This window comes from Eublepharis macularius, chromosome 2 (assembly GCF_028583425.1).
Source record: "Eublepharis macularius isolate TG4126 chromosome 2, MPM_Emac_v1.0, whole genome shotgun sequence".
Lineage (NCBI taxonomy): Eukaryota > Metazoa > Chordata > Lepidosauria > Squamata > Eublepharidae > Eublepharis > Eublepharis macularius.
The window spans coordinates 105401966-105418569 of NC_072791.1; the positions used below are offsets into that span (position 1 = coordinate 105401966).

The 16604-nt window shown below is 40.8% G+C and overlaps 2 protein-coding genes across 2 annotated transcripts in view; one reads left to right on the forward strand and one right to left on the reverse strand.

The window, feature by feature from the left end:
* MUC15 (mucin 15, cell surface associated) overlaps positions 1–8371 on the reverse strand; it is a 28646-nt gene extending 20275 nt beyond the window's left edge. The window contains exon 1 of the mRNA XM_054972312.1: positions 8253–8371. The gene's annotated coding sequence lies outside the window, so the exon portion shown is untranslated. The remainder of the gene's footprint in view (positions 1–8252) is intronic.
* The window catches only part of ANO3 (anoctamin 3), a 511447-nt gene that overhangs the window by 463142 nt on the left and 31701 nt on the right, over positions 1–16604 (forward strand). The window contains exons 15-17 of the mRNA XM_054972310.1: positions 12986–13068; positions 15223–15363; positions 15679–15843. Coding sequence (XP_054828285.1) covers positions 12986–13068; positions 15223–15363; positions 15679–15843 — 389 coding nt within the window. The remainder of the gene's footprint in view (positions 1–12985; positions 13069–15222; positions 15364–15678; positions 15844–16604) is intronic.

Consider the following 16604-nt stretch of genomic DNA (forward strand, 5'->3'; position numbering starts at 1 on the left):
GGGATTCCCCTCCTACCAGCTGAAAAGCGGCTGGCGTTTAAAAGGGGGAAACCAGAAGCTCACACCCCTATTCTGCAGACCTTCTGCTGCCCTGGAAGTGACATTTTCATGAACCACACAAACTGGTTCAAGAACCGGGGCAAGTTCATGAAAGTTCGTGGTTGGTGGTTCATGAAACTGTACGAACCTCGAACCTCCCAGTTTCTTTGTTTTTTCGGTTCGTGCCCATGTCTACTTAAAACCAGCATTTTGAATTGGACCTGGAAATTAACTGAAAATCAACAGTTATTTCAATATCAAGGGAAGAAGTTGGGAAAATCCTTGCAGGGGAAAAAATTGGAAGATCCTGCTAAATTGCTAGCAGCAATTGAGTAAAATTTGGAGTGTGTTTGTTTCACCTCTACTTGTATTATACTGGTGACATTGAACCACTCATTTGTTTCATGTATATTACATGATTTATGCAGTTGACTCAAGCTTGTAGCTTGACTCATTTTCTTTAGACTTCTACTAACACTATGAAGGCACTATCCTGGGGTGCCATGCTTGCCATATTCCCACTGGCTCCTTTTTGATTATACCATTCCTGTAGTTAGTAGGATAAAAATTATGAAAAGATTGCCACTGGGTAACAATATGATGTCTCTTTCAGAAAAATCCCAGAAGTGAGGACAGTCTGCTTTAGGAATCATCAGAAATGTTTATGGTAAAACCATAGAGTTTCCAGCAATTACTACAGATCTGTGAAGTTCCTTCCAGGTTTTCCCTGGAAGTGATGTCACACCATTGCCCGACAGTGCCCCCCATGTCCCCTCCTACCTGGGCTCTGGCAAGTTGCATATTGTGGGCTGGCAACTCTGTCTGTGCTTTGCTCCTCTGCTTGTAGCACACTGCCATGGAACTATGATGTCTCTTTCAGAAAAATCCCAGAAGTGAGGACAGTCTGCTTTAGGAATCATCAGAAATGTTTATGGTAAAACCATAGAGTTTCCAGCAATTACTACAGATCTGTGAAGTTCCTTCCAGGTTTTCCCTGGAAGTGATGTCACACCATTGCCCGACAGTGCCCCCCATGTCCCCTCCTACCTGGGCTCTGGCAAGTTGCATATTGTGGGCTGGCAACTCTGTCTGTGCTTTGCTCCTCTGCTTGTAGCACACTGCCATGGAACTTTGTAGATAGGGACTGGATTATATTTAATTTTTAAATAGGCTTAAGTGCTACACTGCTACACTGATGTTATATAAACTGAAGAAATTCATAGCGGGACCCATCAGTAAGAAACATGCAAGTTTTACTACCCTGCTCAACCCACTATACCCTCCCTAAAGATGCCTTCTACCACACACAGAGAACGATAGAGAGGATTATTGCCTGATCTCATATCTTCTTTCAAAGGTGTTTTTAATTGAGGAAAGCACTGTAGTATAAGGCCAGTATATCTGTGATTGGGGGAAAGATTCCCTGCACTGTTTACAGCACAATGTGTGCATTACAGGACAGTATCCTCATTCAGTAAACTGGTGATTTTATTTACATATATATTTTAATGTTTATTACCCCTAAATTTCCAGGTACATACAGCATACACATGTTCTCTTTTGCCCTAGTGAGAGATGTCTACTGCAAGATCTCAGGGTTTATTTTTAGTTCTGAAAGTGGATAGAAATGGTGCCTACTCAAACACTGCACAAAGTGGGCCCAAATTTTGGAGACTTGGGTTACTTGAAACTTTGAATTCATTATTTAGAAACTGATTATGTGGTTCCATCTCTAGTTTGAGTGTGAAACAATTTCTCTGGTGTGCAATTTTCTAAGGCACATCTCTTTCTCTCCCTCTCCCACTAGAAGAAGAGTATATAGTGGTTTCATGTGATGAAGAAAACAGCAGTATTTTTCCATACCCTGCTTCTTCCTTTGCTGATAGGATTACTAAAAACACTCATATATAATAATAGCTTTTTCTTACAGTTTTGCTAATTGAAAACAACTCTTTTTCTTTGATAGTAAGATATATTGCTCTTATAGATAGGGCCTAATAACTGCCTTGGAGCTAGATGAATTAATTATTTACTTCACTTATATCTTACTTCCCTCCCCCATGGGGATCTAAAATGACATACATCATTTTTCTGACTTCCATTTTATTATAACCCTCTTCTTCATTTTATGAAGAACAACCTACAGGAAAATATGTATTATCTAAATATATTGCGTACTACCAGAATTTTTTTTTCTACTTGATTGATTTCATGACTTTGTCTTTTCTGGTAGCAGAACTAAGCAAAGCATCATGGTAAATAAGCTGGTCAGTTCAGGATGACATAACTGCCTAGAGAAACTACAGTACTATGATGCTAATGCTTAGTAGTTGTGTTTGAGTAACATGGCCTAATAACATGACCTAATATAAGATGTGCACTCATGCTAAGTTGTGTGATTAGTTGCTGTTTATAAGGAACTCCCTTCTGCCTTCTATGTTCATGTGAAGATATGTGTGTGGTGCTCTCAAGTCACTGACTTATGGCAATCCCTGCCTGGGTTTCCATGGCAAGAGACTATCAGAGGTGGTTTGCCATTGCCTGCCTCTGCAACTCTGGTCTTTTTTGGAGGTCTCCCATCCAATTACTAACCAAGGCCAACCCTGCTTTGCTTCTGAGATCTGAGGAGATCAGGCTCACCTGGGCTATCCAGGTAAAGGCCATGTGAAGATGAAGGTTGTTAAAATGCAACTACTGACAAGGTACAGATTGTAATTAACAAACCTTAGAAGGCATGCATTTTGCTTGCAGTCTCCATTTCATGGAACAACATGATATTCAATACAGGCATTCCATATTGCCTTCTGCCCCCAAATTGACTTGATATGGTTCAGTTAAATTTTGAAAGGGCCCATATTATCCACATAACCACTCATAAAATAACAGCAAAATCCAAAACATAGCAACACCTTTCTATGTTCATTGAAATCAATGAATTTTGTAAGGTGTAACTCTGCTTAGGATTTTCTGTAAAACTAATTTTTGGCTAGATTTATTCTTCTGTTCTAAATATGGTTGCAATTCTTGTTAATTGATGTAAAAGAAAAGAAATAATTTGTCAATCTGTTTTTCAGGTTGAAATATTTGCCCCGTAAGTAGCAGTACTCAATATGTAATTAATCTGCTTATCTTGCATTACAAATTCTTTGACTGGGTATTGAAAAGTATTGTCATATTCTATGCCAAGTTTGTTCTGTTTAAGTGATAGCTATAAAGCCAGAGGAAAATCAAATGAAACACGAAATGATCATTTAGCAGGTTCTCTAATATTGCCTTCTGCTTAACCTGCTCACTGTTTTCCTCTCTGTCACTCACAACCCACTTTTCCTTCCATCAATAGTCAGTTCATTACTGAACAAAGTGTGTTTTGTGGGTTTTAAAAAAAATTCACCTTGACTGTAATTTGAAACCAACTAGGGAAATTACCAAAAGTTCAGTTAACTAGAATTTCATAATGCTAAAATCACTGTACTCACAACACTAAAGTCTCTTTTTTATGATATTATTATTAACATTATAATTTTCCACTTGGATGAAAAGAGATAAAACTGCAGTTAAGTTTATTTTTAGTCATCCTTCCAAGAAACCCTTTCATGTGTAATAATTAACTGGCCTTATTTTGGTTTAGCATTTGTAAGCATGCACATGCACACAAATATCTTTACAAGTAGGCATTGTGGGAAAAGCTGAGTTGAGTGATTGGCTTTTTATTCTGCATGAATTTTGCATCTTTCTCTACAGTATGATTTCTTTAAAGAGCCACAGTATCCAGAATCAATGGAGTGAAATATATTATTTCTATCATTTGATTTGATGGTTTGTGTTAGTAATCTACATTCTTGGATGGAATTCTGACCAGTTAAGCTGCCAAATACCACTGGTTCCAACAAGGGAAGGATATTTTACACACTAAAAATGCATGTAATGGGCCTATGGGTAGTTCAGCATGCTAAAGGAATAAATCCCTTTAAAAAATAGGTGACTGGTTTGTGCTTATAATCTTGATATATGCCATTATAAGAAATAAAACTTAAAATAACAGAAAATATTTTAAGTACACTGGTGTTTTTAATTTTAATCTTTAATATGTTAGAATTAGAGTTAGAATTATGCATTTGAATGAGGGTTTCCAACTAGAAATGGGCATGAACCACAAAAAAACTGGGTTTTCATGAACCAGGAACCAGGAACTGGCACAAACTGGGGCAAGTTCACAAACCAGTTCATGGTTTGTGGGGTTTAAATGCCCCTTTCCAGCCGCTTAGCAGCTGCAGGGAAAACAGCATTTGACAGTTTAAAGGGCCCTTTCCTGCCTTGCAAGGGGCAGGAATCCCCCCCACCGCCTGCCAGCTGATAGTTTAAAGGGACCTGCTGCTTGCAAGCAGCAGGGCCCTTTAAATGGCCCAAACCCCAGCCCCCACCCCAGCCCCACACTTACCTTACTCAGATGTCCTGCAGTCCCGCAGCATCCTCCCCTTCCTCCCACGAGGGGCGGGAAGGCTGTTTTTGGCCTCTTCTGCTGCTACATGGGCCCGCAGAGTGGCGGAGGCCAAAGACGGCCTTCCTGCCCCTCAAATGGCCACCGCAGCCCATTTGAGGGGCAGGAAGGCCGTTTTCGGCTTCGTCCACTGCTGCGCAGGCCTACAAGACTGCAGAGAAGGCTGAAAAGGGCCTTCCCATCCCTCAAATGGCTGCAGCGGTTCACGAACTACAAACAGTGCTGGTTTGTGGGGGGGTTTTGGTTCATATTTGGGTTCATGCCCATCTCTATTTCCAATTCCAGCTTAGAAATTTCCTGGAGATTTGGGTGGTGCCTGTAGAGGGCAGAGTTTGGGGGAAATAATGAGTTCAGTGAGGATATGATGCCATGGAGTTTGCCCTCAGAAGCTGCCATTTCCTCCAGGAAAACGGATCGCTGTAGTCTGGAGGTTGGTTGTAATTCCAAGAGAATTTCAGAAGTTGACAACCCTAGTTTGAATCTGGAAAGAAATTTTACTCTTAACTTCATCTTCCCTTAAAAATATCTACAGTTCTGTCCTACTTGTATTGATTTCAGATTTTAAGTTGCTGAAAACCTGAACATATGAAAAGTCTATAAAAATCCATGTGCATTGATTGTGCTGTAAGTGTTGTTATTATTACTGTCAACAAAAATAGTAATGCCAATTAAAACCACATTTTAATGAGAAGCTTACCCACCAAAACAGGGTTGATGGTTCTCCCCTGGCAACCGGGCAAAGGGGCTTGCAGGCAATGCATTCACAGGCAATGTGCTGAGGTCACTTGCACGCACATTGCCAGGGGCCAGGAGCCAGGGACACTCTTGTATTTGGGCAAAACTATGATTTAATAGAGAGTTTTACCTGAATACTATATAATAATATATATATAATATTTGATTTATATACTGCCCTTCAGGATGACTTAACACCCACTCAGAGTGGTTTACAAAGTATGTTATTATTATCCCTATAAGAATAATCACTCTGTGAGGTGGGTGGGGCTGAGAGAGCTCATATAAGCTGTGACTGACCCAAGGTCACCCAGCTGGCTTCAAGTGGAAGAGTGGGGAATCAAACCCAGTTCTCCAGATTAGAGTCCTGCTCTCTTAATCACTATGCCAAACTGGCTCTCCCAGTTTAGCTTCCCCAGCATCCATGGTGATACACTGATATAACTTCTGGTTGCACAGGGAGTGATGGCAGCATGTTGGGACACTGCTGATGCCCCCACACACACACACCCCATTTCCCACACATCAGCCAGTTGAGCTGCAGCAAGAAGCACTTGCTAGTGGTGGGAAATCCCCCACCCCAATCAGGGGGCTATAGCAAGCCTGCACCAAAAGCTAGTTAAGTAGAAAATGCCTTGAAACAAAACAGGTGTCACATAGCCTTCTGCAAGTCTTCCCAGAAAGTTCCAGCTGTGGACCAATCATTTGAGAATATTGATCAATGTTACCGTTTTTTGTGAACTTGATGAGAAGGCATATGTATTAAGAAAGATTCTCAGCAGATATAAATTATGAAATAGAAAGGAAGAGTATTCAGATACTCAAACTTCTGTACAAGGCATCTGTCAGTAAGAGATTTACATCCAAAGCAGAGTTACATTGTTGTAAGCCCATTGACTTGTAATGATGCTTAGGATCGCACTGTTGGTTTCTTGACTGAAATCATTATAACACAGTTATTAAAGTTATAGATTATAATTATACATACAGTGCCCTTCTTTTCCTATGAATATATTTAAAATGTGCAATGAAAACAGGACCATCTATGTTCATATAGTTCCTGCTACATACATATTTTGATATCTTTCCTTTGCATTACACCATCTAAAACTGAAGTAGTATTTGTAGCTGCTTCATCACATGCATGTTATAGTCATATGAGTTCCAAAGACTTCTCAAATGAGTAACTTAGAAAATTATCATTGTAGTGTTTCCTGTTTGTTTACTTTTCCAGATCTTTAACATAGAATTTCTATATCTACTGCAGTTAGGAGAATGCTTTTCCTGCACTAGGAGTAGGTGACATTTCTATTGCAGATATGTTGGAGTAGCCAAGAGAGAGTGTGGCTGCTCCTCACTTCTCCCCTCCCTAAACTGCCTGTTTCTCCCTTCCCTTAGGAGCCAGAGCCATTTGCATGTCTTCCTTTCAGTTGTCTTGAAACAGCAAGACATGTATGCCTAACGGGGCTTCCTTAACTCTCACATATACCATCTTGTGGTGATGGAGACAGAGGCAAATGAGCCGTGAGGGCAAGAGTTAGGTAATGGTGAGAGTCAGAGGCTGCTGCCCCCAAAAGCTTCAGCCTGGGATGATCATATCACCTGTCTTCACAGGAGAGCAGTTCTGGTAGAAATATAGGGGGAGGGGGGAGGTCCTTCTTGATCTACCTACATTTCTGGCACATCCTCAGACATGGTGCATAAGCCCCTGAGGTTTTATATCATGTTATGTAAAATTGTAAATGTTTTACACTAAAGGCGCCTCCTAAGCACCAAACCAGAAATTCATAAATAATGTCAAACATTACTTCCCTCTGCTTTTAATGAGAAATTTGTAAAAGCGGGGGGGAGATGCTATGCCAAAACCAAGCAGCAGGTGAACATTTATTTATTTATTTATTTAATCGCATTTCTAGACCACCCTCCCCGTCAGACGGGCTCAGGGCAGTTTAACAGCAGCTTAAAACAATAAAAACATTATAAGAACATTAAAACATCATATCAAACAATTAAAATTGGCGGGTATAAAATATTAAAATACAGCATATAGTGCTTTGATTATGCCTGTATTGTGAGTGAATTTGAAGTTCCATAGTTAAAATGTCTTTATCTTTTTCTAAAAGATCATGTAACCGATAAAACATTATTAGAATATAATGACACAAAACAAGTCCTTTGCAAATCTCTCTCTTTCCTATTGTATCTTTTGTATTTATGCGTATTCTGGATGCTGATTTTTTTCTACATTATGTCCATCCTTAAAACAAGGAAAAAAACATTACTGCATGGTAATTTTTCTACTTTTCTGAGCACATGTGCCCACTTGACAAACATATATGTTTATACACAATTATGGGAATGTGTCTCTTGCAGTTGCACTCCACACACATAACTGAACATGCAGGTGAGGAAGCTTTCCTTATAAAGTAGGAAAACTGAGGGATTGTAGAAAACTCGGGACATCTCCAAAACTATGGAAACATTTGAGTTGGCAATAGGCTAACACATAATATCCTCTGCAAAGACACAATTTTGCTTAGCAGTAAAAAGTATTTGGGATTGTATTTATCTGTATGTCTTCATAGTAAACATATGCTCACATTAAACATTTCATGTTCAATCTCATGTTTTTAAATCGTGTTTAAAGCTAGCTTACTACCAACTGTTTAATATTGAAGGCAGAGCAACAATTTAAAAAGTATTCACATTCTACTAAAGTGTTACCTTATTTATAGTGCACACTTAAGAACATTTTCCTGGGAATAAGCCCCATTACATACACCTGAGTAAGATTCTGAGTAAACCTGCTTAGGATTGCTCTCTCAGAACTGTTCAGATTTGTGTCTGCCAGGCCAAGATGTTAACGTACTGATTCTGCTGACAGTATTCTAATCAAGATCGTTTGTGCCCAGAGATACTTTGTGAAAAAATAATACAAGTGGGTTCATTTAGTCAAAATCATGCATTAAAAACCACTTACCTTTTTAGATCAATAATAATACTTAAGAAGTGTAGAAATTACTCTCCCACTGCGGTGAGTGTAAATAGTCCACAATGTTGAAAACTGTAGAATAGAGGTAATGTAAATGTGTCGGTGTTGTAGTGGTCAGGAATGCACAGTACAAATGAAATTAGGTGGGGCTGTATTTCTCTGGGTGTAATAGAGCACCTGAGAACCAGACTGACCTGCTTCTCGGCTGTTGTAGTTGAGACATACTATTACAGAGTTCACAGAATTAGAATCTTTCAGTATGAAATGGACAGAGTTACACTGTTCCAGAGAAAAGGTGCTTTAGATAAGAACAAGTGTGTATAGAAGAGCTGTCTTCATTTAACTAAATTATTACATGAAATGGACAATAGTCATTTCAGCCCAGTAATTCTGTACGATTTTTGCATTCCAAACCTGATATCACAAAGGGTTGTCGTTGCAAGATGAAGAAGGATTTTTTTTACATGAATGCATCACTTTTCTGAAAAGGGAGGGTCAATATTAAAATATTCATAAATAAAGTTGTACTTCAGTTCACTGAGATAGATCCAAGAGGCAGTGCATTGATCACAGATCTCATTCTCAGTTTTATGTATCCCTCACTGCCACCAGAAAAAGTGTTCCTGAAGGTTTGGGAGCTTCCTGGAACACATGCATCTTGAATAGGAAATACACAGAAGCCACAGACCTCCCTACCAGTGATAGAGAAAGTACTTTCCAGTTGTGCATGGTCTAGGGTTACCAACCTCTAGGCCTGGAATTCTTTAGAATTATATTTGATCTCCAGACTACAGAGATCAGTTCCCTTGGAGGGAATGGCAGCTTTGGAGGGTGGCATCCCATCCCACTCAGCTCCTTCCCCTCCCCAAACTCCACCCTGTCAGGTACCACTCCCAAATCTCCAAGAATCTCCCAAGCCAGAGTCGGCAATTCTACCAAGGGCATCTTTTAATCAAATCCATAGCCTTTAAATGTTTTAATTGTAATGAATATTGCAATTAAAATTCATAATATACACTAACCAAATTCCCCCTTCAAGACAACTCCCCATAATAGAGGAATCTATGGAGCAAGTCTACTGAGCAAGTCTACCTAAGCAAGTCTACCTAAGCAAGTCTACTGAGAAGTAAGACCCTTTTATCATTGGTGCTTACTTTCAGTAAAGTGCTTGTAGGATTGCCACCCTAATGTTCTACTGTATGTGGATTTAAAGAAAATATTAAATTAGCTGCCAACCTCGAATCACTCCATTAAAATACATACCATTAATATTTGCTGGAAAAGAGGGGATGGAACTTTCCACACAATGAGGTGGATTTACAATGTGCAATTTAATATACTGATCTAATCAAAATTGAGGTATTTCTGGCTGTTCTTTTCCAAAGTACTGATAATGTTTTGAGAAAGAGACTATGGGCCAAGCTACAAGTGACGAATGACACTTGAACGGCAAGTGGATTGAGTGGAGCACAAGTGAACAGGGAGAAATACACTTGCCGTTCAAGTGCCATTCGTCACTTCTAGCTTCGCCCTCAGAGTCTTTCAGAAATGAGTGATTAATAAGTGGAATAGTTTGGTTAGTTTCCTGTTGAGATTCTTGAAAGCTATGAATGCTCTTGATACAATTCTTCAGTATTTTGTCAAGAATAAATCTGTGCAGCCATATACAGTATTATTAAAGGCAAAAGGTACTACATCAATACAGAGTCTTCTCTGGTCACAAAATCAAAAAGAGTCCAGTAGCACCTTTAAGACTAACCGATTTTATTGTAGCATAAGCTTTCGAGAATCACAGTTCTCTTCGTCAGATGCATGGAGGGCAAAAAGAAACTGGTCAGATATAGAGGAGGAGAGGGGAGGGTGGAAGTAGACGCAAACAGCTCCTTCTGATATGGAGCTGTTTGCATCTACTCCGCCCTCCCCTCTCCTCCTCTATATCTGACCAGTTTCTTTTTGCCCTCCATGCATCTGACGAAGAGAACTGTGATTCTCGAAAGCTTATGCTACAATAAAATTGGTTAGTCTTAAAGGTGCTACTGGACTCTTTTTGATTTTTCTACAACAGACTAACACGGCTAACTCCTCTGGTTCTCTGGTCACAATATTTTACAGGAACAAGACATTCATTACCTTAAACTGATGCTAATATTGGGGAGCATCATCGTATTTCAGAATTTCTGTTTGTAGTTTAGCATATTAATGGCAAACTAGAACCTTGGGAAAAGTCCATGAAAAACAAAGTCATGAAAGAATCCTGCACCAAGAGTGTAATCTGAGTTATGCTGAAAGAATACACAATATCTGCCTCCATACCATCTTTATCTGCTATGCAAACAGGCAGAAAGTTAAAATAGGCTCAAATCTGGGAATATATGCTTTTAAAGAAAACATTTACAGTACAAATATAGTCCTATAAATCTGGGTTCATAGTACACAATATTTTAAGCATCATATTGTTCAACTTTGGACCACATATCACTAATAAGGTAGATAAAAAGAACATTCTAGAAAGGAAGACTCCCGCAATTCTAGTACTGTTGCTAGGGTTACCAACTTCATGGTTGGGCTTGGAATTCTCCCAGAATTACAACTTATCATTGGATAAAGTTGCCAGCTCCAAGTTGGGGAATTTCTGGAGATGTTGGGGTGCAGCCAGGAGGGCAGAGTTTGAAAATGGGAGGGAAACCAATAGGGATGTGATGCCATAGAGCATCCTGGCTCCACCAGGAGGTTGGCAATCCTATCTCAAGGCTACAGACAATTGTTCTTCTGGGAAAAAATTGTAGCTTTGGAGGACAAATTCTCTGGCATGACATCCTCACTGAGTTCTCTCCCCTCCCAAACTCCAACCTCACATAGCACTGCCCACAAATCTCCAGGAATTTCCTAAAGCCAGAGTAATTCTAATTACTATCTTCCCATTCCATTCTGTTGGCTCTTTCTACTTTAATGTCATCTGCATAGAGTGATTCAAGCAATCTAGTTCAGTGATGTTCAGACTTTCTGTGCTCAGAAATTCCTGCCTACTTGGATTTGTACAAGTCACCTTCTATGAAACTTGCATGAGCTACTGAGGATTCTAGGATATTTTCTAAATACATTCCCTAATGGCAAACCTGTTAAGCTTTCCTATTGACCCTGATCCAAGGGAGAGCTCTATGTTCTTAGAAGTATTAATTATCTTGTTGGGGTTTTGCCCTTTTCCATTATAGATTTCCAGTGTCATATGATCTTATCTAAATAGCATGTGTACATTTATGTAGACCTATGTATAGGTAAAGCTAGTATCCAAGGTCATGCAGAGAACTTCTATTAGCATGGTAGACATTGAGGGGGTCTTTTCTGACTTCAGTTCTTGATCAAACAAATCTTCAGGAATCTTCAGGAATGGTAATTGATGCACATGAGTAATCTAGGATTCAAAATGTCTGTTCATGATCCTAAACATTTTACATAAAGTGTTTGGATATACGAACCTTTTGGTTAAGAAAGAAAAGAAAAACAAACACATCTTAGACACAGACTCTAACAGGTGACTCCATACCACCCCAGCTCAGCAATATTTGGCATTGTTTTCTGAAGTATCCTTACAATAGACAATAAGATAATAAGAATAAAAATAGGGAAGGGTAAAAAGCCTATAGATGTCGATTAAACTTTGGGAGCCCCCCCCCCCCCCAATTTGTTCAATTTTTAAATGAAAACAGAATACAAATCCTATGTCTCGTGTTTTTTGGTGGGGAGTAAATTTTGAACTTTGAAGTTTGCCCCCCACCCCACCCTGTCCGAATAAAGAGGCAGACACAAGGCTTGGGTAATAAAGGGCCACTTTTATTTTATGGCAACAACATGAACTGCAACAACTAAAATCTGGCAAGGGCCTAACCAGCAGTACAGGTCAAGCCCTGGGGTCACTCCCCTGGACCCTGCCTTGACCTGTCTGGGCGAGACCTGCTGTCCTGGATGCGAGCCATCCAAATGCATGGCTGAGATCCGGCTGGCCTGGCAGATGGTTTCCCCTTTAAAGCTCCAAGCACCTCCACCATGGAGCATGAGGGAAGGACTTGTCCAGGGGATCCCACCAGGCAGCCTGCCCTCTCAACTGGCAGCCGTAAAGCATGCAAGCTGATCCTGACACGCCCCTAATATCCCCACCAAGGGGAATGTGCCAAGGGTACTCACTGTCCCGCTAACATCCCCCCAACTAAATCCTGCCAGTGATGGCCTATACAGCACCATCGTAGCCAAATAGCCACAGCTCCAGCAAGCAGTACAAGGTAGCAAAAAACTTCCTTCCCCAAGGCCAATCAGGGAAAAAAGAAAAAATTCCTACCTGGCCCCAAAAAGACAACGTCTGAACCTGCACTGCCACTGAGCGGGCGGGTGGGCCGAACACGAGGCAGCAAGTGCCATTACGGGGGCTGGGGAGCCTCTTAAAGCACCTAGCCCCACCCCCACCACGTAACCCTATGAGGACAGGGGAACGCTGCTGCTCATCCTCCACAGCAGCAAATGCAGCCCCCGGCCTCAAGCCTTTGGCTGCCGGCCAAAGAGTTCTTGTGTGTGAACAAAAACACAGCTGGATATGATGGTCCAGTCAGCTTACACTGCATTGTAAAGGTAATTCAATCAGTTTTTTCCCATGATTACCTTATGAAGTTGGGATGTTGGTGTTATAAACTAGACTTCACTATGATGTTAACAACTAATGGTTTTCACAGCTACAGTTTTCTTAGAGTTTTGGAAAAGGCGGAGAGCTGTGCTAACATATGACTGGGATCTAATAGACTGGGAGGATGAAGAGGTAAGATTCTTAAGAGATAATGTAGAATGGGTAGTGGCAAAATATTACCAGCTTGAAAATGATAATCACATCTAATGGCTGATTTGGGTCAGAGTGCTTTGGGTCAGAGATTAGTTTTGTTTAATTATCCTGCTTCTGACCTGAGCAGCTATAAAGATATATTCCCATCTGATATTGACTGCTTCCACACAGGGATTATTCCTAACATGGACAACAGGAAGCCCCCACAGTAAAGAGGAGCAGCCAAACAGCATTGTGTCCAATTTGGGAATGACTCATTTGGCCCTTGTTTTTTCCCCTTTTACTCTCTAGAAAATATAAAGCACATTTTCTTCAAAATAAATGAGAAACTGTGGGCTGACTGTGGGCAGATTGCTATCTGGACACTCCTATGTAGCCACCATGAGGAGGGAGGATAGAACTAAGCTCCACCTTCAAAATGGCAGGGCTAAGCTCTGCATCTTTCCCCTTTGAACTGGGACAAAGAAAGAAAGAAAATATTTAAGGGGCTTTAAAGGAAAGTTGCAGGCTTGGGAGGGCTATGAAAAGCATGTGTCTGATGAGAAAGCTGTGGCAGAATGATTATGATAAACTATGAGAGAATTATGGTTGTTGTGGGTTTTCCGGGCTGTATTGCCATGGTCTTGGCATTGTAGTTCCTGATGTTTCGCCAGCAGCTGTGGCTGGCATCTTCAGAGGTGTAGCACCAAAAGACAGAGATCTGTGACACTGAGAGATCAGAGGTGTAGCACCAAAAGACAGAGATCTGTGACACTGAGAGATCAGAGGTGTAGCACCAAAAGACAGAGATCTGTGACACTGAGAGATCTCTGCCTTTTGGTGCTACACCTCTGAAGATGCCAGCCACAGCTGCTGGCGAAACGTCAGGAACTACAATGCCAAGACCACGGCAATACAGCCCGGAAAACCCACAACAACCATCGTTCTCCGGCCGTGAAAGCCTTCGACAATATGAGAGAATTAGATCATACGTTTATGTATTTTCATGAAAAAAGGAGTTGCAGTGACATTGGTGGGACAATTCCCATGTAGTACACTTAGTATTGGAATGTGGTAATATTTGGTCATAATAACATGATACATTATAAAAATATATTCACTAAAACTGTCAGGCTAAGACAGGAGTGAATGGCATTTGTGTTAAAAAGAGGAAATTTGTAGTTCCAGTTGATGAGCCTCATTTTCATTGTCTCATGAAGCACCAATTCTGATTTGTCTCATTTATGTATAAATGAACACATAGAAGGGGTTATCAGGTTCACACACCCCCAGGTCACACCCCCAGCCCTCAAAGGTACTATTTACTCAGAACTCCTCCAGCCCTTCCTGCCCCTCAAATGGCTGCCGCAGTGGCTATTTGAGGGGCAAGAAGGGCTTTCTCTGCCTCATCCACCACTCCGTAGCCCCGCAGGGTGGTGGGGAGGGCTGGAGCTACTGCTGCTGCTGACGTCGCCTCCACCACCAGCGGCAGGGCCAAGGTAAGTGGGGGTGATGGCTGGGGGTTGAGGGGGTGTTTAAAGCACCCTGCTGCTTGCAAGTGGCAGGAAAGGGGCCCTTTAAACTCAGCCCTGAAGCTTTCTGAAGCATTACGAATGCTTCAGAAAGCTTTGATTCAGGATTTCCGAATTGGGGCCAGCATGCCAAATCTTTACGGATTGGGTCTGAATCAGGTATTTTACCCAAATCGGAAACCCAAAGCGCACATCCCTACTAAATAATATGTACAGGAGCACATATGCAAGGTAAGATCTGTGTAAATGACACCTTTGGAGGTATCGTGAGTAGGGCAAGCAGAGATGACCCCAAGCACACACTTTTGCAATCATTTATTCCCTAATAATCATCAGAAGAAGTTTATAGATTTTTTTAAAAAAAAAATGAATATGGCTTAAAAGTATCAGCTGCTTTCAGTACTTCTTTATTTGTACAAAGGCAATAAATATCCCCCTTTTGATTTTCAGGGTTTTTGCAGTGCAGCTTGGTGTCAAAATGTTAAATTCAGACATAACACATACATTGATTTATATGGAACATGTTACTGAAATGTGAACAGTACCAATAAAATCAACATTATACCAGAGGTATATGCCATTTATCTCATACCTGAACTGAATGAAATCTTTGCAATTACAGGAAGAGCTTCGCCCCCAGTTTGAAGCAAAATATTCCCAAGTGGAGCGAGTAAATCCAATAACAGGAAAGCCTGAACCTTTTCAACCATTCCCTGATAAACTTAGTCGGCTGATGGTATCTGTGTCAGGAATATTCTTCATGGTAAATACTCTTAAAATTAAGTTTTTAAAAAGGTCTTGTGGGCTATTTCAAGTCAACATAAATTGCAAAGAGAATACGTTTATGGAGACTACTGTAAAATAAGAAAATAAAGTTCAATGTTTGTAAGTCTTATACAATTCTGGAAAAATTCAACTGCAAGTATTTAAATTTCAGCAATGTAATATATAAGTCTGAACACAGAACAAGATCTTTAAATAAATTAGATAAGCTTAAAAGTAGTTTCAAGTGTACTTACATGAACTTTTTTGTAAGGTGTCAATTTTCTAATATGTACACTCAATTTTCTGTCTACAGATTTCATTAGTACTTACAGCAGTATTTGCAGTTGTGGTTTACCGTTTGGTCGCTATGGAACAGTTTGCCTCTTTTCAGTGGTATTTTATCAAAAAGTACTGGCAGTTTGCAACATCAGGCACTGGAGTCTGTATCAACTTTATGATCATCATGTCACTTAATGTTGTAAGTTCTTGATTTTTACTGCTTTGCAAAAAAAATGGCCCAAGCATATATAATATTAAAATGTACAACTGGTCTATCGCATAAGTAAGCAAAGCATATCCCTGGTAGTACCATCAGACTTATTTCACCTAATAACTGAAACAACTCAAGCAAACACACTCCTAATATGGAAAGTCATCCCAAAACATGACTAGTGGGAAATACTGTGTACAGAAATACTAATCAGGGCTGATGCTCTGATATTGCTTGGTGGGAACATGGGGCTGTGTTCTGATTGGCTGGTGTTCCTAGGCACATATCTGCTGAATCATTCCCTGATGTTCCTACCTTTTGCCATTGCAGTGAAACAGAAATCAAGTGATGCCTGACACGGGGAGGACACGTCAGTTTCCCACAAATTTTGATGGGAAGTGTAGTGAATGCACTGGAAGCAGTGAGCAAGGGGAAGTGCCAGGTCGTGCGCCTGATGTGCAGCCCCGAACATTGTCCCATTAACAGCCATGAGCAGCTCTAACAGGCCAGAGACCAGCAGGGCTGCATTTGCTGAGCTGAGCCGTCCCATTTCAGGCTTCTTCTGAAATGCTGCCTGCTGCCCTCCCAAGCCTTTGCTTCTAGTGCAAGTCGCACTGAGGGGCGGAGTGGCTCAGCAGCTCAGGAAGTGAAGGGCCAGCCTCACCTCACTCACCCCACACCTGCAGCCTGCCTTCAGGTGGAGGGGTGAGAGCTCCAGGGCCAGGCTGGAAGTGGGGCCACACAAGGCT